Genomic DNA, 23,627 nt, shown 5'->3' on the forward strand with positions numbered 1-23,627 from the left:
AGGTCTCAAACAAGGACTATGCATTTAAAAATTTTACACACCCTGCTAAATGGTTTATTGATAAGTTTACATACATTGATAGTTCTTGTATTTTTTTTTGTAATATAGAAACCATTTCTCATCTATTTTTTTGACTGTGAAATACCTCAAAAAAAAATTTTGACAGATCTAGTCTCACTTTTTTTAAGCTGCTGTGTACTCATTTACAAGTTATTATTTGTACAAGATATTATTTGTTTCGATGATAATGCAGATGATGGTGCCCTTGAATATCTGATTTTCATTATTCTATATGCAACATTTTTAATCCACAAACAGAATTTTTTCCAAAAAATCACTACTTATGATCTCACCTTTTCTCCTAGAACTGAATTCTCTACTTAAATCACTCACAAAAAAATAATAATCTATTGAAACATTATGGAACTTTTTCTCCCTGAAACCTCTGACTGAATATGTTTATATGTATATGTATACAGTCAACGGCCACTTCATTAGGGACCCCTGTGCAATCCAACAGCTAAATTCATTCTCAGTTTTTGTTGACATTGTCACTTGAATGGTGTTCCTAATATTTTGTCCACGCCATTAACGTAAATGAGGGGGGCAAAATATAAGGAACGCCATTCGGTGTAATGCACCCTTGCACACCACCACCCACTATGACCTCAACAATAAACATAAAGTAGAATTATCACCTTTCTGACAGTGTCAACAAAAACTGAAAATGTATAAGCTTCGTAAATGTAGAATTTATGGCAGAGCTGTTGTACTGGATTACATTAGATTGCACAGGTGTTCCTAATAAAGTGGCCGGATTAAGATAATTCTCTTAAATATTTTCACTTAATGTTCTTAATACGTATTTGTGTCATTTAAATTTGATCTGTATGTGCTCCTCTTGTTTACCTGAATGTCTGTATATTATCCTTTTGTTAATAAAAGAAAAAAAACAACACCAAAATAGAAAAAAGGCCAGAGTTGAAATATTAGGGGAGCATGCAGCACTAAAACAACCAATGACTCACTACAGGACCCCAAGCAAAAAGTTTTTTAAAAAAAAGAAAGCTGACACACATTTCTTTATATCATAGTTTTACTAAAAATTATGGAAATTCATACATTAAAAAGTCTTGTTTTCTGAGATGTCACTTAAATTGTGCAGCAGCTGAACAGGTTGGCTCGGTTACCAAAAGGCACACAAAGAAGAAATTCAATCAACCATAAAAATGGCCTCCGCTTGCACTTTCTGTACGTCATTCAGACCTGTGAGACAGTCCCACAGTTTCTAGTGTTTGTTCTGCCTCTCAGCTCTGTCCTGGTAACAGCTAACAGTGAAATATATGAGGGAAGTGCATTTCTGACAAAAAAAGAAAAGAAAAATACATGAAAATTTAAGAATGATGAAAATAAAGATACTTGTGGTACAATAATGAGATATTCAAATTGATCAGATACAAAGTCAAAATAAGGAGATACTAACTCAAAATTTTGATTTTACTAAATCAAAATTATATCGAGTAAATTATGATACTACATCAAAATTTTAAGTTAGAGTCAAAATTTTGAGCTACTTTTGATTCATTCATTTTTACTCAGTATCTCATAATATTTACTTAGTAAGTCAAAATGTTGACTCAGTATTTTGTAGTTTTGACTAAATATATAAATTTTGACTTAGTGTGCAAAAATTGTGACTTAGATTCTTGTAATTTTAATTTAAAATCTCCAAATTTGAATTCACAATTTTATAATTGTGACATAGTATCTCATAATTTTTTTTCCTTTTCTTGGGTGGAAATTCGCTTTTATAGAATTGCTTTGCATATTGAGAGTTTTTTAAAAGTGGAAAGTGAGGATTTTTTTTTTATATAAATATTTATTTAATATTTTATTATTTAAATATTATCTTCAAGCAGTTCATCCATTTTGCCTGTTCTTCTGCAGGTTCAGTAAAAGGTGCCACCAGCTGATAACTGGTTATTATGATTGTGGAAGAAAACAAACATTTTGTACTCCAGGACAGGAGGAGTTGTTTAGACAGCAGGATGAGATGATGGGCACACTGTAAACAAACCGGTTACTCAAGTATAAGTCAGCCATCTGCACCCAGCGTGAGCTTATCTACTGCTGTGTTTCACCGAGGGAGGGGCTCTCTGCTTCCAGTCCCACTCTTCTCAGTGACTCTGTGTACTTTCTTCTTCCTAAATTGACAATGTCCTCAATCTCATCTGCCAGGTCTCTCCTGCCGCTCTCTACCATGGCAGCCACCAGCCTCGACACAGCTCCTGGACCTGCGTTGCTTTGTCCACGGGCCCAATGGAACAGCATGTCCAGCACCAGTGCTCCCAGATTGTCCCTGGTGAGTGGAGCAGAACATACAAAAGATATTTTACATCATCTGTTACTGGCTGCACTGAGCCACCAAAAGCTGGTTAAATAACTGGAGTAGATATCAGCATGTCTCACATCACCACAAGATTATATTCTTCCAATAACTATTTTAATTGCAATAACCAGCTGTGACCATGAGCAGGAGCATCTGTTGTTCTTATACTCGCTCAGTAGCAGCAACTTATGAACATGACAGTACTGTATGTTTTAGTTCCACTGTAGGATAAAATCACTTTTTAGATATTGTACCTTGAGAACACACTATAAAATATACTAAAACAATAAACTTGTTGCTTTTATAAGAATCTCTATGCAGTTGAAGGATAAACCATGTACTGCGTATGCGTGAAATCTCAGATTTAGTCTGTGCACCACCTGTTTCCTATGGAAAATTGTTATTGAGAACAGTCCCTCAAATATTCATTATAAATCTCAGCTGCATTTCTATTTATGTGCATTCCTACATCACAACCATACGCACAAAACCGCCTACACAAGATGCATGTATGCCATCACATACTGCTTTATTCTCCTGCTGTCTGCCTCCGGGATGCGTCATGAGCATGAGGTTTTCTGAACATGAGGAGCAGGGGGAGGGCCAGATGAGCATCAGTCTGTATGTAATCTCCTGCAGTGTCCCAGATGGCTTAGTGATGGCTGACAGTGCAGATTAAAACAATCAAAATTCTCTACCATTTCTCTCCCGCTGCTGTCTTCCTTCAGTCACATTACATCTCACTCCATCTCGTCCCCTCAGAGGCTTTGGCCGTGCTAACACACGTATGCACGCACTGATTACGTCATTCGCTCACCCAGAGATGCTTTAAACTGAAAATTTATATTTCAATCTCTTTTGCTGGATTACACATTTTATTCCATCTTTAACTAAAATCTAGATTAAGAAGGTCAGGTTCAGGTAATCATGGGATTCTATATTAGGTTTATTTTTATTGTTGCATTATAATGAAGCTCTACTTTCCTATGAATGTGTACCTTATTCCTTAAATTCTTTAAAAACATATGTTTTGCTCAAATTAAGTGCTCAAACAATCAAGTTTACAAAGAAACTAAATATATCAGGAGATACAAGGAAATATGTATCTCGTAATAATGCGTTTTTTTACATTTATAGTATTAAATGTTGGCAGTTTGGTGCTTTCTCTTGGCCTTAAAATGAATATATAAGTACTGAATATAGATCATGAAATCAGAGAACATGTTTATGATAGCATGTTAAAAAAATATCACAACCTGTGAATTAACAGTATTGTTGGATTCAGTTGAGCAATTTTGCCTGAACGTGACATGTTTGTCATACCTGTGCTTGTATTGAATGCGGTCCAGCTCCGTGTAGCTTAAGCCAAGATTGATGCCAATAACGCGCCAGTCCTGTCCGATCTGCAGAGAGATGGACAGCAGGTTGGCTTCTGTCAGGTAGCCGCTCTCAGGGTCACCCAGGTTCAGAGGAGGATACGTGACCTCCTCCATGATGTAATTGTTCTCTGAGTTTAGAGCCTACGAGAAAAGCGGAGAAGAGGCAAAATGTGACGTTATTTGTAGGTGGCAGCTAACAGAAGAAGACGCATGCACGTAAGCAATGTTTATGTTACTCTAACTGTGAGAAATAAGCATCTAGTCTAGAAATTACGTAATCCTGTGTATGGGAGGAACATTGTATATATTTTTCTTATTTCTATTTCTAACCAATGTGCAGATAATCTAATATTATAATGATACCATGCAAAATTTTAAGACAAAATATCTTCCTACTAATTCACATACTATCCACAAATGCAGAAATATATATTTTATCATAAGAAATAAGATGAAAAAGATAATGTTTTCTTCAACTTCTCTTCAACTGACAGGAAGTCGAAGCGGTAAAGTTGCAAGCCACTGGCTGTCGTGCCCCTTCCTCTTTCTCGCCACTTCCTCTGGCAGATTGCTGGGAATCTCCCCTCTATAAAAAGACACCTGTAACAGGGGTGCAGAGCATATTCTCAGGAGAACTTACAGCTTGATTCATGGGATGAAACGACAACAACATTCATACAATGTTATACAAATAATAACTACCTTTGCTATAAGGTTCAGTTTTTTTTATTGGAGACGACACTTTTGATTGTTTTAGACTGCATTTTTTCTCCAAATATATTACACATATGGACAAACAAAACAAGTACATGTACAAGGGTTTCCATTGTTCAGGTCACTAAGTGTAAAATGTACTGTATGTAGATGGCTGATAAGTGCAGTCTGCTCAAATATTGTTTGTTAAAATATACCGTGGGTGAGGTCATGTTGCCCTTGCACCATATGTGCTAGTATGTACTGTGGAAATGTTAGATGCAGCGCACAAAATTAGCACCACCCACCAGCCGAATGCTGGTAAAATATGCAAGTGGCTGGTAAATTTGCTTCACTCACCAGCCAAAACAATGGTAATCTATTGATTGGCTGTTAAAATTTGAACATTCACTAGCCATTGTCTGTTGACTGCAATATCTGTCTTACTTGTCCCCTCACAGGCCCCTTCTGTCCCTGAGCTGGAGAGATGTACACTTCCTTCAGATTCTTAAGGCTGGAGTAAAATTCAAAACGCAGTCTTCCTCCCACACAGTCTGGTCTGTCTGTGAAAGCAGGAAAAATATCATCTCAAGACTTATTACAAATAGCCATCTGTTGAATATATCTTTACATAAGGTAATTATTATGCAACAGCACATCACAAGACCTTGGAAGGAAAGGGAGCAGAGAAAAAAATGTTTATTTAAGATAGAGTCTCAAAGAGGACTTCAGACCTGCGTTGATATCTAAGCCCCTCTCAAACCCGGCGAAGAACTGCTCTCCTTCAAGCAGGTCACACACGTCTGAAGGCTGAGGTCCTTCATATTGCTCTGCCAAAGACTGCACTCTGACTTCCACCTAGACAGAAGCCATCACAATCACTGTTTAGCATTCATAAACGTCTTATTTTGTTACTGCACGGAAAGGAGAATTACAAACCTTGTTAGCAGGTAAACACTGTAGCAGGACTTGTGAGGGATCAGTTTTCCGCTGGAGGACGAAGAACTGGACTTTAAATTGTTTTAGCTTTTGATACACCTTTCTAACCACCCCACTAACACAGCGCTGAGTGGTGTACCACAGCCAGTACCTGTGATGGTGTGCAGAATGCAAAGCTGTGAGACTACAGTGTATAATATATATATATATATATATTGAACGTACATCATGAGAATATATTATAGAAAACTTACCAGGAGAAATGCGTAATGTAGAAAATGGCATATAAATGGGTGACATAGAGAGACACTTGGGACGTGATGTCAGTCCAGGTTTGGGCAGTGGGGTCTCCATGTAGCAGATGCAAACAGGACTTATCAACTGTGTGGCCTGCAGAAGCACCAGACATGTAAATAGATTAGGGCTGCAATTATTATACAATTATTTTCATTATTGATTAATCTGCAGATTATTTTTTCTACTAATTGATTAATCACTTGATCTATAAAACATCAGAGAACTGTCTTGTTTTGCTAAACCAACAGTCTAAAACCCAAAGATATTCAATTTACTATAATGTTAAGACAAGGAAAAGTAAAAAAAAATCATCAAATGTTTGGCATTTTTACTTGAAAACTACTCGAATATCAAAATAGTTGCCAATTAATTTTCTGTCTATCGATTAATACCTATAGTGGCAGCTCTATACTATATGCTAATAAATTTGGTTATAAACATGTGCATATTGTACCTGTGACTCCAGATGGCAGAGGGACCTGAACTTTGATAGGCTGCAGGAAATGTATGTTTGGAGTTTGGGAGAGGCAGAGGAGAGGGCTGACACTGGCCTGAGGATCCCCACACAGTGCCTGTACCTCCGACACAGACACCTGCAGCACCTACAGGTAGAAAGACATCCCACAGCCTTGTAGACCACCGATACCACACTGACAACACTGATGATGCTACTCATTGTGCCTACCTGTAAAGTTATAGCGCGGGTCTGAACGGTGGAGTCTGGAGGGAAATGAAGCTTGATTCCAGGGTCAGAAGTGGACACCAAAAGGGCTCCAGCTGGTGTAACGGAGCAGCTGTCCTTCACTGGACGGGACACTGCCATAAACCAGGAGAACTGGTTCACTGAGCAGCAGGCCAGCTACAGGTATACCAAGGGGTGATTTATTTTCAGCACAAACTTAATTGCTAGTGTTACAATTTGTGCAACCAAAAAAATAAAAAAAAACCTTTAAATACAACTGTAATAATATTCTTTTGAAGTGGGAGGTTTTATGCTTTACCCTGGCTGGTCGTCCTCCCGGGTGACTGCTATGGCTCTCACTTCCTCTCCTCAAAACAGTGGACAGAGTGCTCCATGACTGTCCATCAAACTTCCGCACAACCACCTCCCTTCTTTTTGTCCGATGGTATGGCACACACACCTCCACTGGCTGCAAAGATGTCAAAGTTGAAGTACAATTACCTCACACAATCATAACACAATCACAAGATGGAAGAAGAATAACCTACGATGAACAAAATATGCCAAGTTCACAATACTGCATCTTTTAATTACAGGTTTCACAATAGTGATTTAAAAGAAACTAGGTTGTTACTTCAAACAGATGTTGTAAATAAACAAATTACATTCAATGTACCTTCAGAAATGTAATTCCATGGGGACGCAGTTCCAGCGGACGACTCAGTAAAATGTCATGCTCCTCCAGCCACACCCACTTCCTTTCTGGCCTTCTCTCCACCCACTCCAGTCTTTTGGTTTTCTCCAGACACCCTGGGGGGAACAGCAGCTCGGCCCCCCCTGGGAGAAACACATGACACCCAGCAGACGAAACACAGAAACTGAGGAGCAAAAGGAGGATGACATCTATAATCTTAATCAAGTCAGAAACACTTTAAATGACAAAGAGTACTACAAAGATTTAGAAAACATTTCCATGCTGAGAGTGACACTGTACCTGTGCTGATTGAATCCGAGGTGCAACTCTGGAATATTTGTTTCTGCTTGATCTGGTAAGAAAGAAGTTTAAAAAGTTATGTAACTGAAAGTATATAAGCTAACAGCATGTAACCGATGACAATACAGTGAAATTATTTTAGCACTAATCAATTTGAAGCCCCTTTTCCCCTGCTTACCAGATGTAGGAGGGAGAGGAGGAGGGGTTGGAGGTTTTCCCAAAGGATTGTCACGCACGTCTATTTTCAGCAGAGGCAGTTTGTTCAGACAATGTGGGATCAGGTGGAGGTTATTGCTGTAGATGACAAGCTCCCTGAGAGAGAGGAGAGAGCCTGTGCAACAAAGATGACAGGTTTATACTTTTTTTTTTTTTTAATTTCCCTTAAATCAAAATATTAAGTCAAAATGTGGACATATTTCACAGGGCACACCCACTCACCCTTACACCCTTACCCATGGTCTCTGGTAGCTGCTTCAGCTTGTTATGGGACAATTCCAGCTTAACAAGCTCTCCCAGATAACCAATTTCATCAGGTAGATGCTGGAGGTGGTTATATGAAATATCCAATGTCTGTAGCGCTTTCAGCTGACCCAGACTTGGGGGAAGAGAGACCAGCTGGTTCCCCAGGAGGGAGAGGTAGGTGAGGGTGGACAGCTGGCCTATATCAGGGGGCAAAGCTGAGAGGCGGTTGTGGCAGAGCAGCAAGGAGGACAGCATAGGCAAGCTGAGCAGGCAGGGTGGCAGGAAAGAGAGCTGGTTGAAGGAGAGATCCAGGTGCACCAGAAGAGAAAGGGAGGAAATAGATGTGGGCAAAGTGGTGAGGAGGCCAGGCAAGGGGTCACCTTGTGAGTCATAAAAACAGTGTCCTTAAATGAGAAAAAAGGCGCAGTTAGAAGCAGAGATGTAGGAGTAAAAGAAAAAACAGAGAGTGACACTTAGATCATAATGTATTAACACAGTATTTGCTATCTTTTGTATAGTAGTTTTGTCATGACTAACAAAAAATACAAAAAAAAGCCATTAACTAATTATGGGCTAACAAACACCTGACACCACATTAAATGGGGGTGGGGGTGGGGTACCTCTAATAGCCAGTGAGCACAGCTGTGTCAGATGAGGTAGGACATCCAGTGCACCATCCAGCCCTGGTTTATCCTCAGAGCCCAGTCTCAGGTACTGGAGGCCCTTCAGCTGCCCTGGAATGGACCCCCAAAGCAGCGGCAGTGCAGCTGCTCCTCCCTGGTACACATCCAGGGTCAGCTTGGTATCAGTCAACACAGCTGACAGCTCCACAGAAGGAGGCAGGGGTGGCGTCAGAGACAAGGAAGAGGAAGATGAGGATGATGAAAAATTGGCATGATGATGGGTGGAGGAGTAGGAAGAGAGGCTTGATATGGAAGGAGCACAGGTGTCTGTGAGGCTGAAGGGAGACACAGAAGGAGCATCACTCTCTGGCTCCACCACCTCTCCTCCACCTTCAGACATCACACCTCTTGATATATTTGGTCCAGTCTTTCTCTCTGGTTCCTCCTGATCCTGGTATACAAGTCCTTCCCAGGGCCTAATAGCCAAAATGTCCCTAGAAAGGTCTGGTCCTCCACCTTGGGATGTGGTCTTTGATGGGTTACATGCAGGTGTCAATTCCACCCCTTCATCCTCCGACCTGTCTGGCGTCATAATCCATCTGGCTGCCTGGTCTCCATCCTCTTCATCAGGAGCTGCCCCTTCCTCGCTGTTTCTCTCCATTCAAACCACAGTTTATTACACTAGACGGCTAACAGTAGCCAACAGGTCCAGTACTGACCCCAGGTTTTCTTTCTGCATGATGTGTACGAACGCAGAACACGTTTGGACATGTCCACTGTCATTAAAGCCACACAGAGATAAATAACTGTCATGAGAAGCGACGAATATGTTGTTAGACATGTTTCCTGCTTGAATTTGGCGTAACAAAGAAGCTAGCTAATAGCTTCACCATATTGACGTTAATGTTAGCTAAAATTACACATCTGATGACCCTTACAGCGACGTTAGTGACCTTTAATTATCCGTTATTACTGTTACTTTACGGGCTAATGAAACGTTACTGTGTCAATAATGTGTAACGTTAACCTATTTCTCCAGCCTGCCCTGTCTCCATCTCACTCTGCACACTTACTTCCTCAACTCCGACAATGTTTTCAAAGAAAAGGCTTTGCGTCACAGTTTCTCGTTCGTTTTTGTGTACAGCGTCTACTGGCGGGAAGCAGGAGGAGACTAAATCTCTTTCTCGTTTCAAAAGAAGGGGGGCCCCGCCTCTTCGGCTGTTGCTGTGAAAAAACCGAGCGCGCCAGTGAATGCGCCGCCAAAGTTTCAACTCAGGGCGGGACAGTTGTGTGTCAACGTGAGCCCTCGATGTGAGCACGTGTTCGGCCACCGGGAGACGCTGTTCAGTGTCCTCTGCGAGCTGTTATGGTACTGTTTTTGTTTTTTAATAAACAAACAAACAAATAAATAAATAAAATAAAAACAAAAAATATTAGTGTTTTTTTTAAATACATAAATTATTTGCATAGTAATTCAAGTAAAGTAAAAAAAATAAATGTTAACAGTGTAAGCCAAATATCAGTTTTTGAATAAATATTATATCCTGCACCAAAAATAAAAAAGTCTTTTTTATTTATCCATTTATTTATTAGTAAATGGAATAACAAAAAGTTATGTTCCAAAGCCTTTTTAACAATTAATTTTGTGATTCCATTTTGAATTTCAACTAATAATTCATGATGCAAAGACTGAAGGAAATATGAAGAAATATCATTATTTTATTTATTTTGATTTTTATAACATGTCATTTTATGGCAAAATTTAACTGCTTTTTCTTTTACAGGGTTATTTTATTAATTGATTGTAAATAAAAACAGTGAAGGACTTACTTAATAAAATGTACTTAAGGGAGTTTAAATTGATTTGTCACAAGGCTTCTCCTATAGAATAACAGTATGAAGTCATTACATAATTAGTCTTTTTTAATCTCATAACTGTGCTCAGTGGTGGAATGTAAGAACAAGTACTAAAGTACATTTTTAAGATACATGTACTTTGCTGGAGTATTTTGATTTTACATACTTTATACTACTATGTTCTACTCAACAGGGTTTCAGGGGTACTTTTTTACTCCACTACACTTCTTTGACAGCTATAGTCACTAGATACTTCACAGATAAAGATTTCACACACAAAACATATCAGCTTATAGCATGCAACACATCTTTACAACTCAACAGTTTCATGTCAACCTGTTATAGTATTACCAGTAATAATAATTCTATAACATATTATAATCCTCTGACAAAGGCCATTCTGGTGCCTAATGAGCCCTTTTTACTTTAAGTACATTTTTTTTTTACATGTACTTTTATGCAGGACACTTACTTGCCAGTTTCACATGAGAAAAAGATCTCAGTTCTTTCACCAGTGACTGTGGCACATTCATGACCCATTAGTAAAAACTGCATTGCATATTGGTGAAAAAATTGTGTCAAAAGTTCATCTCTGTTATGGAAACCATTTAATCATGGAGAAAGGAACTGGTTTGATTCAGATCAGGGGCTGATTTAGTGATTTGGAGGCCTCAGACAAACTCTGTCTTGCTTTATTTTCACCCTTTCTCTAACTAAATGTCGGTATTGGCAGTGGTAGAAGAAATACTCAAAAGTTTTTTCTTAAGTAAAACTATTAATACCACACTGTAAAAATACTGTACAAGTCCTGCATTCAAATTTTTGCTTAAAAATGAAGACTGAAAGAGAGGTTTTATTAGCACAATGTATTTAAATTGACTTAACTTGTGTTGAAGGTAGAGCCTTTAATTCTTGTATAATGCTGGATAGTTTAATCAATAGTGATGCATCACATTTTATTTGTTGTTATATTGTGAATAAAATCTGAATCTGCAATGTGACCAGTAACATTTATCTGTCAGGTAAATATTGTGGTAGAAGTAGAAGTATACAGTTGCATATGGTTCAGATACACTGTGCCAAAGGCCAAGTGTTGTTCAATGAGCTACTTGGGAACAATAACAAATTTCTCCTCAGAAAAACCTCCCAGTGCAAATGTCATCTCTCGGTCAGACACATTTCATACTTTTGAGTCACAGAGTCTTGAAGTTCAGCCAGAATACCATCACGTTTTCAGTCTTTGTACATAACCACAATTTTTTCTTTAATAAAAATTGTTCTTACAATAACACAAATGTGTTCATTTTAACATGACATTTAAAGTTTGTAATTATTTAAGTTTATTAGTAATTAACCTCAACTATTTTTATTGTTATTCTTGATGCAAGAAAACCAATTGAAGCAGCACGGCTAGATTAACCTTGCGTGGGCCCCTATTGACCCTCCGACCCCTACCGTCCACCCACCTCCTCTGTGCACCGAATATGTACACAGTTGTCTTTTAATTCATGTTAAGAACAGAGCAGACAGCAAACACATGCATAACTTACTTCATTATTTGCCCAGACACCCAGAGACCAAACAGTCCTGTGCTCGACTAACGTTACCTGGCAACAGGTTTTCTGTTTGTCGTAGAAAATAGGCAATAAATAAAATCACCAAAACCAATTGCCACACAGTGAACCTGGGACATTTGGATCCTGCTCTGGGTCATGGGGCAGTTACCCACTTTGCCTGGTTGACCCTGCTAGGACTGTCAGTACTCAATAAACACTCGATAGAGCGGGGATACTTTTTTTAAGACAATGTACCCAAGCTGACGGTGCTTTCACAACAGGATATCCTCTCTGAGGACTCATGTCCTAAACAGAACCTGGTCTCGTGCCCACAAAGTGACTATTTGCAGCCAAATTCAGCGAATACTTTTTTGAGGAAATGTTCCACAAAAACATTTCAGTGTTATTGTTGAATGTGCTTCAGATGCAACAGATTTGTAATTTCATAATGTTTCTTGTGAAACAGGCTACTCTACTACTGTTTGTAACCCAAACGTTGCAAGCAGGATTTGTACATCCTTTATTGACTGTAATTCTGCTCCTGAACAAAGTTCCTCAAACACATGTTGGTGTTTAGGGCTTTTCACACAGTGAAAGTTTTTCATTAGTCTCTTTTTTGAGAATTACCTCGACTACAAATAAACAGAAGAGAGTAAAGATAAGCAGGCTCATTAGTGCGCACTATCACGAGTTTGCTTTAATCGATTTGTAAACAATAGCTTAATCTAGCCAATATTGCATAGTCGGATATCAATGCACATCCTACTGATAACAGTAGTACGAGGATGTAACGATCACAGCCTCGTTACAGCCTATGTCAGTTGTTAAGGACATGAACATATTTCTCCTAACCAAAAAAAAAAAAAAAAAAAAAAAAGGGAAAACAAAGCAGTTAAATTTAGAAAAAAACAGAACAAAATGCATAGCAACGTGAGGGGAAACATATTTGAGTGCCCGTTCAATGACTTCACGGGTGTTCCAGCGATGCGGCTTGTGATTGGTTACATCACCAACCGTTTCAATTGTGATTGGTTCGTTTGCTTTGCGGTGCAGCTTGTGATTGGACACGCCGCTCATCACTGCGCCCTCCTCCAGGTATGTAGAATAACAACAACTCCCCGTGGTGCACCGCGTACCCGTCCGCTATTTAAGAGGGGCTGATTTTAATTAGACCAGGTTCAGTTTCAGCACAAGTCAATTGTTGTGTGTTTAAATAGGCGCGTATGAATTTAGCGACGGTAACTGCAACGGAAAAAGTGACGTCTATCGTTAGTTAGATATAAAGCTAAAAAAAAATAGTTAGCTGCTCAAGTTACCATCAAGATAGCATGTAAACAGTTATCAGCAGGGAAAATTAACGGTGCCCAGCTCTGAAAGTCTTTGTTTTTGTCTTTTTTTTAGCTGCTAATATCAGTGAGTGAACTTAGTCTCATCGTTAGTGAGTGACCTTAGACCCATTTGACAAAGTGAAAGACGGTCTCCGGTATGTTTCCGTTAGACTCGCCTTGGAACATCTCGTTTGCAGGTTGTGGCTTCTTGGGGATCTACCACATCGGTGTCGCCAGCTGTCTACTGGAGCAGGCTCCCTTTCTGGTGCTGAACGCCAGACATGTGTATGGGGCATCAGCTGGAGCTCTCACCGCCACTGTCCTGGTCACTGGAGTATGTCTCGGTGTGTATCATTGTAGTATTTACAGGGGCATTAATGATGCTGTACAGCTTTCGAGTTTTACAGAAAAGAGTACTAAAGTATTGGGCAACACTCAAGTATCAAGTATAACCTCTGTGTATATTTATCAAGGGTGGAGGAAGTAGTACCACATTGCAAAAGTATTACAAAAAGTATTATAAGGAACTTATCCTTTAAGTACAATAGTAAAAGTAGGCTACTCATTGTGCAGATTTACTAATTTCACAGTATTATAACTATTATACAGTATATCGTAGCTTTTGTAGTATTGGATTATTACTTTAAAGTTGTAGCTGGTGGAGGTGGCACTAATAACTACTTTATACACAGGTGGGTGGTTTGATCTAGCAAAGTGTCATATTTCTAAACTGATAGTATCATATTTCTCTCTGGATTGTTGTGGAGTAGAAGTATAAAGTAGAATGCAATGAAAATACTCAAGTTCCTCTTGACTTAAGTACATTACTTTGGGTAAATGTACTTAGTTACTTTCCACCACTGGTAGTTAGATACAACCACAGCCAAAGGACCAATGTGACATTCTGACCATGTCAAGGTTAATATGCCCCACAAGTCAAGCCTTCTCCAATTCTGTTGTGATCTTTAAATGTTAACTATCTTTATCTCATAATAAAGCACTCTAAAAGATTTTTTAAGCAAACATAAATGAAATATCCTCCTTGAGTATAATACCTAATCAAACATGTTATTAACTGAAGGTTGAATTACAGATTGTAGATGGTATGATTGCATGAACCAGATGACAATTACATCAACAATAAGAGTACTTTTAATTAGAGAGCATTGCCCCTGTGAGACTCAGACTTCTTCATCTTGTACTCACAGGCGAGACTGGTGCAAACATCATTGATGTTGCCAAAGAGGCAAGAAAGCGGTTCCTGGGACCCATGCATCCTTCCTTTAACCTGATGAAGATTGTGCGTCACATGTTGCTGCGCTCTCTGCCAGATGATTGTCACCTCCAGGCCAGCGGGCGGTTAGGAATCTCTCTCACTAGAGTGACCGATGGAGAAAATGTCCTGGTGTCTCAGTTTAACAACAAGGAGGAGCTGGTGCAGGTGTGAATATTATTGAGTAAATTTTCCTTTCCAGTAGAGTTGGTTGGTGATTTAATAGCTCAACACTGATAGTGTGACAGTATATTTAGGATGCTTTCAAATTCAATTTACATACAAGGACATTTTAAGACAAAATCATTAGTAATGTAGATATACTATAAGTAGAACTGAAAAGATTTGTCCATTGACAGAAAATGCATGTTTTGATAATCAATTAATCATTCAGGTATTTTTAAATTAAAAACTTAAATCATTCTCTAATTGTAAACTTTTGGTTTTGGACTGTTGATCAGACAAAAAAACGACATTTGAAGATACCACTTTGGACTCTGGGAATTTATAACATTAAATTTCACTATTTTCTGACATTTTATAGACTAGATTGGTTATTGTTATTGATTTGATTGTTATTGATTAGCTACAATAGTGTAGTAAGTACATTAAGTGTAACTAACATCTCCATTAAGAACAGAAAGTAACAGCATTTAAATTGTATCATGACACTGCAATTAATATTAATATATAGTTTTACACTGTAATTCCAATATAATATCATTACTGTAGGTCATCCAACTTTAATGTTTTTGGTATTTTTTTTGTTTTTTCCCATCATTGTAATTTTGTCTAATACCATCTTTAACAATTTGTCCAAAACTGATATCTCTCTTATTCTCTCTTTGTTTACCAGGCGTGTTTATGCAGTGCCTACATCCCAGTGTATTGTGGCCTTATTCCTCCTAGCCTGCAAGGAGTGGTGAGTAATATCTAGTATTTTTCAGCACATATGCACTTTCCTTCTGTAGCCAATATCTTATTTGCATCAAGAGGAAATAAACTACCTTCATGATTAAGAACTACATATACAGGGGCATTACTCTTGGAGAGCTGTAAGGGCTAGTCTACCTTGCTGCTTTGCTTGAATAATGCACTGTATTTCCTTTCATTGCATTTTATTGTTGTTTCTCTTGGCACCTTTTTTTTTTCTTTTTTTTTTTCATTTGCCCCCATCAGAGCCCTCCTTTCCTAAAGAATGTGTTTTCGTTGAACGGCACATGCGTGGAAACAAAGTGATTATAAATTCCTCAGGAGTTAGTGTTTGTCTGAGATCTCACACTAAAGGGGAAACTTGTATTTTTCTCTGGACATGTCTCTCTAGTGCAAAGGTTTTCTGGGAAGTACCATTGAGCAATGCCAGCACTCCCACCCTCCCTCTGTGGCCTTTGTGTTGGATTTTAATAGCTTACATGTGCTTGTGTGTGTGCAGGGCTTGTGACTAAAATATGAGAGTGGTAGATGTGACCATGTTGGCAGAGGCTTTAAGGTTGTTCTGTCCTGTCCTATTCTCAGTGGCTCCTTTTCAAAAAAACTGATGTCACTCTGGTCTTATCTGTTGACACAAACTGCATGCCTCCCAGCTCTAAGTTTAAAAGTTCAATAAAAACAAACATTATCAATTCACAGAGATGATGTCACTATTATCAGATTGGCCTTATATCCTCCAATTCCCTCAAAGGATTAACAGCAAAATAGCAGATATTCTGCATTTAGTGATCTATTTCTGTTTATTCAGACGCTATATATAAAAATATTATCTTTTTATCATTCAGCGATATGTTGATGGAGGAATCTCAGACAACCTGCCTCAGTATGAGCTGAAAAACACCATCACCGTGTCTCCATTCTCCGGAGAGAGCGACATCTGCCCCCGTGACACTTCAACCAACATACACGAGCTGCGTTTCACCAACACGAGCATTCAGTTCACTCTCCCCAACCTCTACAGAGTCTCCAGGGCACTTTTCCCTCCAGACCCGATGGTAGGTCACTTGATTACACTCTACTTAGCTCCATATACACACACAAACACAAATCTACACATGAATTGATTGGCTCAGATGAACTGGAGTGAACTCAGTGGACTTGTTTGACTCATGAAAGATGAATGTTTGTTTTGCGTTGCAGGTTATGAAGACCATGTGTAAGCAGGGGTATAAAGATGCTCTGCACTTTTTGAAGAAAAATGGTAAGAGTTGATAGTTTATGTTCTTTTATGACCTTCTCTGAACCTGTGTTTAAAAAAGAAACCTGGTCCTAACAAGCATAATTGATCTTTTGTCCACTTGGCAGGACACATTAGTACACACAGTTTATCAACCTGATACGCTATCAGAACTTGTGCTTCCTGTGACCACATGTCACCAAATCAATAGATAGCTTTTGCCTGTGACGAGGCTTGTGTTGCTGCCTATTAGCTACTGATGTTGATTTGTTTATTTACTTTATAGCAACTGGGAAGCACATAATCAACTTGATATTACAAAATCAACTTTTACAAGTATGTCAATAAATATAAGAAATAACCTAAAAAAAACATTGCTTTCGTGTTTCCTTTTGTATTCAGGGTTGCTTAATTTCAACGGACCTGCCAGAGACAGACCCCTGCTAGCTAATGCAGAAGAAAATGAGGATTATGATGAGGATGATGATGACGACAGCGATGAGGAGGAGGAAAAGCTAAATGTGGAAGAGAGAGCAATGGTGGTTCATTCCGCTATTGAAGAACTGGAACACCACATCATCGACCACCTTCCACCCATCCTGCACCAAGGTAAAATCACTGAAGAATGAACTTTACTCTACATCTTTACTCTACATTTTAACAGTGAACATCATATCTGCTCTTTCACATTTTTCATGTTTGCAAACTAATGCAGTTAAAAGGGCAGATTGTTTTGAAAAGTTGGCACTGCATCACAAATGCGAAGATGATATTATTAGCAACAGTATTTACAGACATGATATTTAATGTGATGGATTGCTTAAAGCTACATTATGCAAGCTCTGGACATCACGCTAGCACTAGCATGAGACCCAAAAATAAACCATTCCACTCCTCCCTCCCCTCTCTGCTCCACTGCGCTCCACCCAGCCTTTCACCTGTAGGCCGGGACTACATTCATGTATTGATTGACAGCTATGAGCTTCCATCTCTAAATTTGGCCTCCTCTGATTGAGGATTAGAGGGTCGAGGCTTACAGGCTGTTCAATGAGTCTGGGGTCACAGAAGCTTTTGACAACACCTCTCCACATAAAGACAAACTTTGGGCATAGAAGAGAAAACTTCCATAGTGTACCTTTAACTCAAGCAATGTTGGGTTGAACCTACAGTAAGATTCCTTTTAAATGAATAATGAAACATGTTTAACATCCTCATTTCTGCAAAAGAGTTGAGTCTACTAAATGCAAGAGTCTGGTCAATAATGTTTTGTATTAATTTAAATTTCACATTATACTACCTGGATGAATAAGATTAATCTACACACACTAACACATTTCTCCAAGCTGATTTTCGTACCAAACCACAACCAGTGGCTGCCTGGATGGCAGGACAAATATATTAAGAATTCAAAACACCATGAGATGCAGTCAGTTATATAATGTAAAGTATGCTTCTTTAAAGTAATGCATACAAATGAGTGGGTATAGAAACAGGACTTTCATTCCTATTGTGTGTAGTTTTGGATCCACTTCCTATGTATTAGTGGGAGAGAAAGAGAGAGAAATACTGTATTTGCTTATAAGAAAGACTGTAATCATGAATAGTGTTGCATAAAGCAGCTTAATTCTGTGTATAGTTTCGGGTAATCACTGTGGTCCTCTCTCTTTGCCTCCCTCTGCAGCTCTAGTTGAGGCCTGCAAGGAGAGGAGGAGCCTGGCGCAGTCGCTTAGCAACCTGCTTCCTGTCAGGATGGCCTCAGCCATGATGCTCCCCTACACTTTCCCTCTGGAGTCTGCTATGTCCTTGACTCTCAGGTAGTGTAGGACTTATTCATATCTGGTCCTATTACCTCCTTATTTTATATGCACTCAGAAATAGCAGCATATCAGCTCAGGTCTTTGTGTAGTTAAGTAAAGCAAGTCATTGTTCTGCTTTAAAAAAAATTTTTTTAAATGATTTTATTGATTAGTGGAGCTCACCATCCTGTAACAGTTATGATACAGCAGACATTACTGAACCAGCAACATATCACTATAACTAAACACATCTACAATGTCTATTGACTAATAATTGTCTCATATGTAGACTTTTGGAGTGGCTGCCAGACGTGCAGGAAGATGTGGGGTGGATGCGAGAGCAGACATTGAAAATACTACAGCACGTTCTACGCCAGGCCTCCAAAAGCATCTCCCAGCATGTATCTGCCAGGTATGTGACTGTGCAGTTACACATACACATACATCTGCTCAAGGCACCTCGTAACATTTAGTCATACCAGAATACATTACATGTCTGGTCTGTTTGCTGCATAATTTGATCTCGCTACTATTGCTGATGAGGCAGACTGAGGTATTTGTATTCAAACATCAGAGAATTACAGACAGCATGTGGTCACAATCCAGACAATAAACCGTCACCTCAAGTCTGTCTTGAAACAATAGTCAGGTGCCCAAATGAACAGTGAAATAGGTTTTTCGTGCCATAATCATTCCTCCTGTTCATACTGACCACTAACAGATCTCTTCCTAATGCGCTTACAATGACAGGGGAAAAAAATCCTTGGACCTTCATCTGTGGAAAATGTATTTAAAAGTTTATCTGAAGCTAATATGAAGCTTCAGTCCAAATTAGTCAAATCAAGTGGCTATTTTTCAATGTTAGTGCCAAAGTCTCTCTTTTTGTTACTATACTTCCACCGCAGCTCAACAGGGAAACACAAAGAGGATATTTGATGCTAAAGACTGTAAATGTGGCACATATCCACTTGATATGACTAACTGAGACTGCTGAGGCCTCATATTAGCTTCGGATAAACTTTTAAATATGTTTTATGATTTTGTCCCCCATCACTTACATTGTAAGCTCATTTGAAGGGGATATTTTAATGGCCAGAATACACAGGAGGAGTGATTACAGCGAGCAAAACCTCTGTCAGTGTTCATATGGACCTGGTCTGAACGATGACACTTGAAGGTGAGACAAACAGCTTGCTGTCATAGAGAGAGGTGAGATGCGATGGCCTGTACAAAAGGAGATAACAGTGCACACTTTTGACAGTCTCTCCTAAAAGGCATTAATAGTGATGCACTCGCACTCGACGTAGTTGTTCAAGAATGAAAAAAGAGCTTGAGAGAGAAGTTCGAAACCCTCCTTACTTTGTCACCTCTGCACATTTCACTGCGCGACGTTGGTGGGATTGTCGGTTTCAGAGATTTACAGAAATTGTTGGACACAGACCATCCAAACCCCAGCATTGGAAAGGCAGTTTCAGACTGTTTGATGATCCAACAAGCAATTTGTTTGAAGCATACTGACTCCTTAAATGAATAGCTTTGGTTTTCTTATAAAAAACATTAACCTCACACATAGGTGTCGGTTGTGGATGCACATACAGTATGCAAACATGGCTGAGTTTTAACCTGCTTCATTTAAAATAAGTGTTACATTTGGCTGCCCCGTCACACCTCTGCGTACCTGTAATACTTTAGGTTTTCCTGTCAGCTGGAGCTGCACCACCACCAGTCCCTCCCTTCCCGGCTCGGCTCCACCGGCCTGTTTCCCACCTGGGTAAATGGGGGCAGTACTTCAGTCCTGGATGTCTTCATGCGTCTGGAGCAGTACAAGAAGCAGCTGATGTCCGGAGTGCTGTGCATCAACATGGACATGCAAGGATCCTTCAAAACTGGATCAGTGTCACGAGACAAGAGCCCTCCATCGATCCTCTCTGACGAAGGCCTCACAATGCACATAGAGTGTCTTAACATCCCACCCGCTGCCGACTCTGGAGAGGCCGTCAGTAATTTTTAAGAGCTGCTGGCAGGTTTCTGCTGCAGCACTGAGGGTCAGAGGTACTTCATGTAAATTCAGGAACATTTTTTAAAGAAGTCAAATCAAATCTGTTTACACCCTGACATCTAGATGTCTTTAAGATGTCAGGAAGATATTTGTTTTCTAATCAGGCCACAGTGTTTGTAAACGGTAATGATTTAACATATGTACACCTACTGTGTATTAAATGTTTTGACTAATTCATGACATTAAAATAAGTCTTAAGCTACAGTATAATCAGGCAATAGACACAATATGTCTGTAGGTCTACAGAAAAAGACTTCAACTCAGCACATGCACCTAAACAGTCATGTACAAACTTGAATTACAAGATGTTACAAACAAAAATGCGCACTTGAAGTGGCATAGTTTAAATAGATGAGTGTTTATGTTTTTTGTGGAATGTAGTCAGACCAGTAGTTAAGCGGAGTGTTCCTGCTGCATCCGGTTATGAGCTCCGTAAGTCACTTCTGCTACACGGGTAGCGAAGGACTAGAGACGGGAAAGTAGTGGATTCACCACTCTGCCTATTGCAGGTAGTAACTCCATTTATTTGATGCAAGTGTCAATGCAGTATTATGAAAAAAATACACTGTCTTTATGTTTATAGAATGTGAATGTCTTATGTCTTCACAATTATTTATATGAAAAATACAAAACTGCTTTGCTCTGTTTTCCCAATCACAGTTTCTATCATGTTGATTTACTTACACTGAATTTTAAATCTATTCTAGGATTTATTTTCTGCTTAAAATTCTGCTTAAAACTTTGTTGAATAGTGATTAAAATGTTATAATGACAAAATGTTTAAAGCATGTACAGTAAATAAAAAAAAATAGATTTTTGGTTAATCAAAGAATCACTATAATCTGAAAAGCACTTTCTTATTTAATGTCACTGTTTGACATTTTCTTTGGTAGGTAATAACCTACCTTTTAAAGATCTTTATTTTCTCTTGTACTGTGTACTACAAGAAATTCTAACCGTGTGATTGAGCCTAAAGTTGTGCCTTAAACTTCAATTAAATAATTGCCAAGTGAATTTAACATTGTAAAAATGTTGCAGGGAATAATATTTATGTGATCATGAAATAAACTGGTCTTGTTTAACATGAACTGCAGATAAAATTGAGTGTTTCATCATTTATGCGAATACTCAGAGAACAGTTAAACATCAGTGATCAGTGATCTCTATAATACCCAGAAAGGCTGTGACTTACAATGAAGTGTTCAGGGGAACAGTACACACGTGTGTAGCAGTAACCAAACAGCAGTACAGGGACTGAAGTGGTTCTTGGGTGGCTTCCAGCAAAATGACAAATATTCACTGCTGATTCCTGACGAGAGTGTAAAACACAGAAACAATGTGGCTCTTTTATGTATTAAGGGATCCAGTTACTGTAACTATAACTTACTGGTTACTGGTATAAATTGCTATTATACACCGCAGATTCTAATTAAATTTAATTTCTTTTTTTTTCATAAAGTTCTCCACAGAAAAACTAGAAACTGATGATAAAAGCAGCAACTTCTTTAATAATTGCTACCAGCTATTTTGGCTTTGTGAATATACTGTAGTAATAGATTTTGGAAAGACATATGTGGTTTCATCTCTGTACCTATTTAACCTTTTACCATATGTTTAGATTTTAACACTTGATATTTGTAATTCATAGCTTTTATAACTATTCATAATGTAGAGGTGGACCTACATTTTAAGCCCATTTACAAATTAAAAACCGTGCCTCCGAGATTGACTACATATTAAAAATATGATGAGGCAGCATAGTCTACAAAATCTGTAAACAAATACTGTTAACAGTGTATATTTTAAGAAATCTATTTAAAGCACTTTTGTCCCTCTTTCCACTCCCTCATACTGCGTGTCAGTGTTCTTGTCTTGGCTAATAGAAGTTATGGACTTACAAACAATTATATTAACTTAATAAATCAAAATAAATAAGGTAACAAGAAGGGTTATTATGACAAAAAAGATTTACCGTACCGTAATGTCAATACTAGAAGAGCAACCCTGGGATTCACCTTAGCAGCTACAATCACCCTACTCACAAATCAGAACAAAACACATCACACACAGTCAGTTGTGGTGTCTTGTGTAAGCTGTTTTGTCCTTGATAAGCTCAGCGAACCCTGGCCTCATACAAGTTAGTTACAAAGATACAGTATTTGTTTTTTAGATTACAAAGTGTGACATTGCCCAGTGTCGTTGGGTATTTACGGTAAGGCCTTCAAGTGCTGTCGGGAAAATGGGGACTACGCTATGAAAAAAATGTAATTACTTTGTTTGGCAAATAGTATTTTATTTATACTTTGTCCAGCTGGTCTCTTAGGTAGAGGGCACAGAGGCTGTATGTAGCAGGCATATTGTAAAAGATATGAATTCATATTATGCTGACATTTGTTTAAATAGGACAATTGTGTGTTTTCTACCATTTTATAGAGCAAACGATTCAACAGATTAATCAATAATAACTATGACCCTTAGTTCCTACTATTATTTTAACCAATTTCCAATACAAATGAACTTGTTTGAAGTTTAAATATCAGTCTGGACAATTCTGGAGATAAGTCCATTTATATTTGAGACAGATTAAGATGTCTAATTTCACTCTTTTAGTTGTCATGGATTTTGTGAGGCTAACATGATTCTTACTCTCACCCAGGAAGACTAAGTTGATAATGAATTGGTGTCAATGGAGAATTTGCTTTAAATCATCACCTACAAATTAAATCATGAATGACAAGTCGATGTATATGTGTTTATGTGCAAAGCGGCCTGACTTTTAGTATATCTTCAACTAGAATTATATATTAAAATGAAATATACCACAAAGTATTCAGGAAAGTTTTATTTGTTAAATAAACAAAAATTTTGGGTTATTTGTCTTTACATCAGTTTGAAGTTGCAAGCCCAGACACTGAGACAGGCCAAGAGATAGAGAGAGAGACAAAGATAGTGCCCAGGCACTATGACATCATCTGGATTATTTTTTTCAAACTTTGGAAAGCTCCCTCCTGAGTCACAAAAGACACAGGCTGAGTCATACTCTTAAGTAACAAGTAAACTGAACTTCATGTATAAAATCAGTTGAGTGCCCCCTCAATTAATCATGGTCTGGTTTCTTACTATTAAGCGTACC

The 23,627-nt window shown here is 38.5% G+C and overlaps 2 protein-coding genes across 3 annotated transcripts; one reads left to right on the forward strand and one right to left on the reverse strand.

Moving 5' to 3' along the window:
* Nucleotides 1-1,078: 1,078 nt before the first annotated feature.
* On the reverse strand, nt 1,079-9,809 carry pidd1 (p53-induced death domain protein 1). Of its 2 annotated transcripts, none has more exons than XM_044357274.1 (15): nt 8,456-9,807; nt 7,826-8,239; nt 7,552-7,704; nt 7,374-7,425; nt 7,056-7,257; nt 6,699-6,848; nt 6,383-6,556; nt 6,152-6,299; nt 5,655-5,790; nt 5,401-5,551; nt 5,196-5,319; nt 4,909-5,024; nt 4,261-4,368; nt 3,713-3,909; nt 1,079-2,359 (listed from the first exon to the last, which is right to left on the reverse strand). In XM_044357274.1, exons 1-15 carry the CDS (start codon nt 9,117-9,119, stop codon nt 2,125-2,127), a joined length of 3,024 nt encoding a protein of 1,007 aa, XP_044213209.1. In that variant the 5' UTR covers nt 9,120-9,807; the 3' UTR covers nt 1,079-2,124. The 2 variants fall into 2 exon arrangements, with proteins under 2 accessions (XP_044213209.1, XP_044213210.1); XM_044357275.1 differs by lacking the exon at nt 1,079-2,359 and adding an exon at nt 2,916-3,051 and having other exon boundaries at nt 8,456-9,809.
* Nucleotides 9,810-12,996: 3,187 nt separating this feature from the next.
* pnpla2 (patatin-like phospholipase domain containing 2) lies at nt 12,997-21,038 on the forward strand. The gene is made up of 9 exons (XM_044357149.1): nt 12,997-13,543; nt 14,408-14,640; nt 15,329-15,394; nt 16,248-16,457; nt 16,603-16,663; nt 17,042-17,248; nt 18,321-18,453; nt 18,725-18,847; nt 20,128-21,038. The coding sequence occupies exons 1-9, from the start codon at nt 13,357-13,359 to the stop codon at nt 20,444-20,446; spliced, it is 1,539 nt and encodes a 512-aa protein (XP_044213084.1). The 5' UTR covers nt 12,997-13,356; the 3' UTR covers nt 20,447-21,038.
* The last annotated feature ends 2,589 nt before the right edge of the window (nt 21,039-23,627 follow it).

Source organism: Thunnus albacares, chromosome 7 (assembly GCF_914725855.1).
Source record: "Thunnus albacares chromosome 7, fThuAlb1.1, whole genome shotgun sequence".
Classification (NCBI taxonomy): domain Eukaryota; kingdom Metazoa; phylum Chordata; class Actinopteri; order Scombriformes; family Scombridae; genus Thunnus; species Thunnus albacares.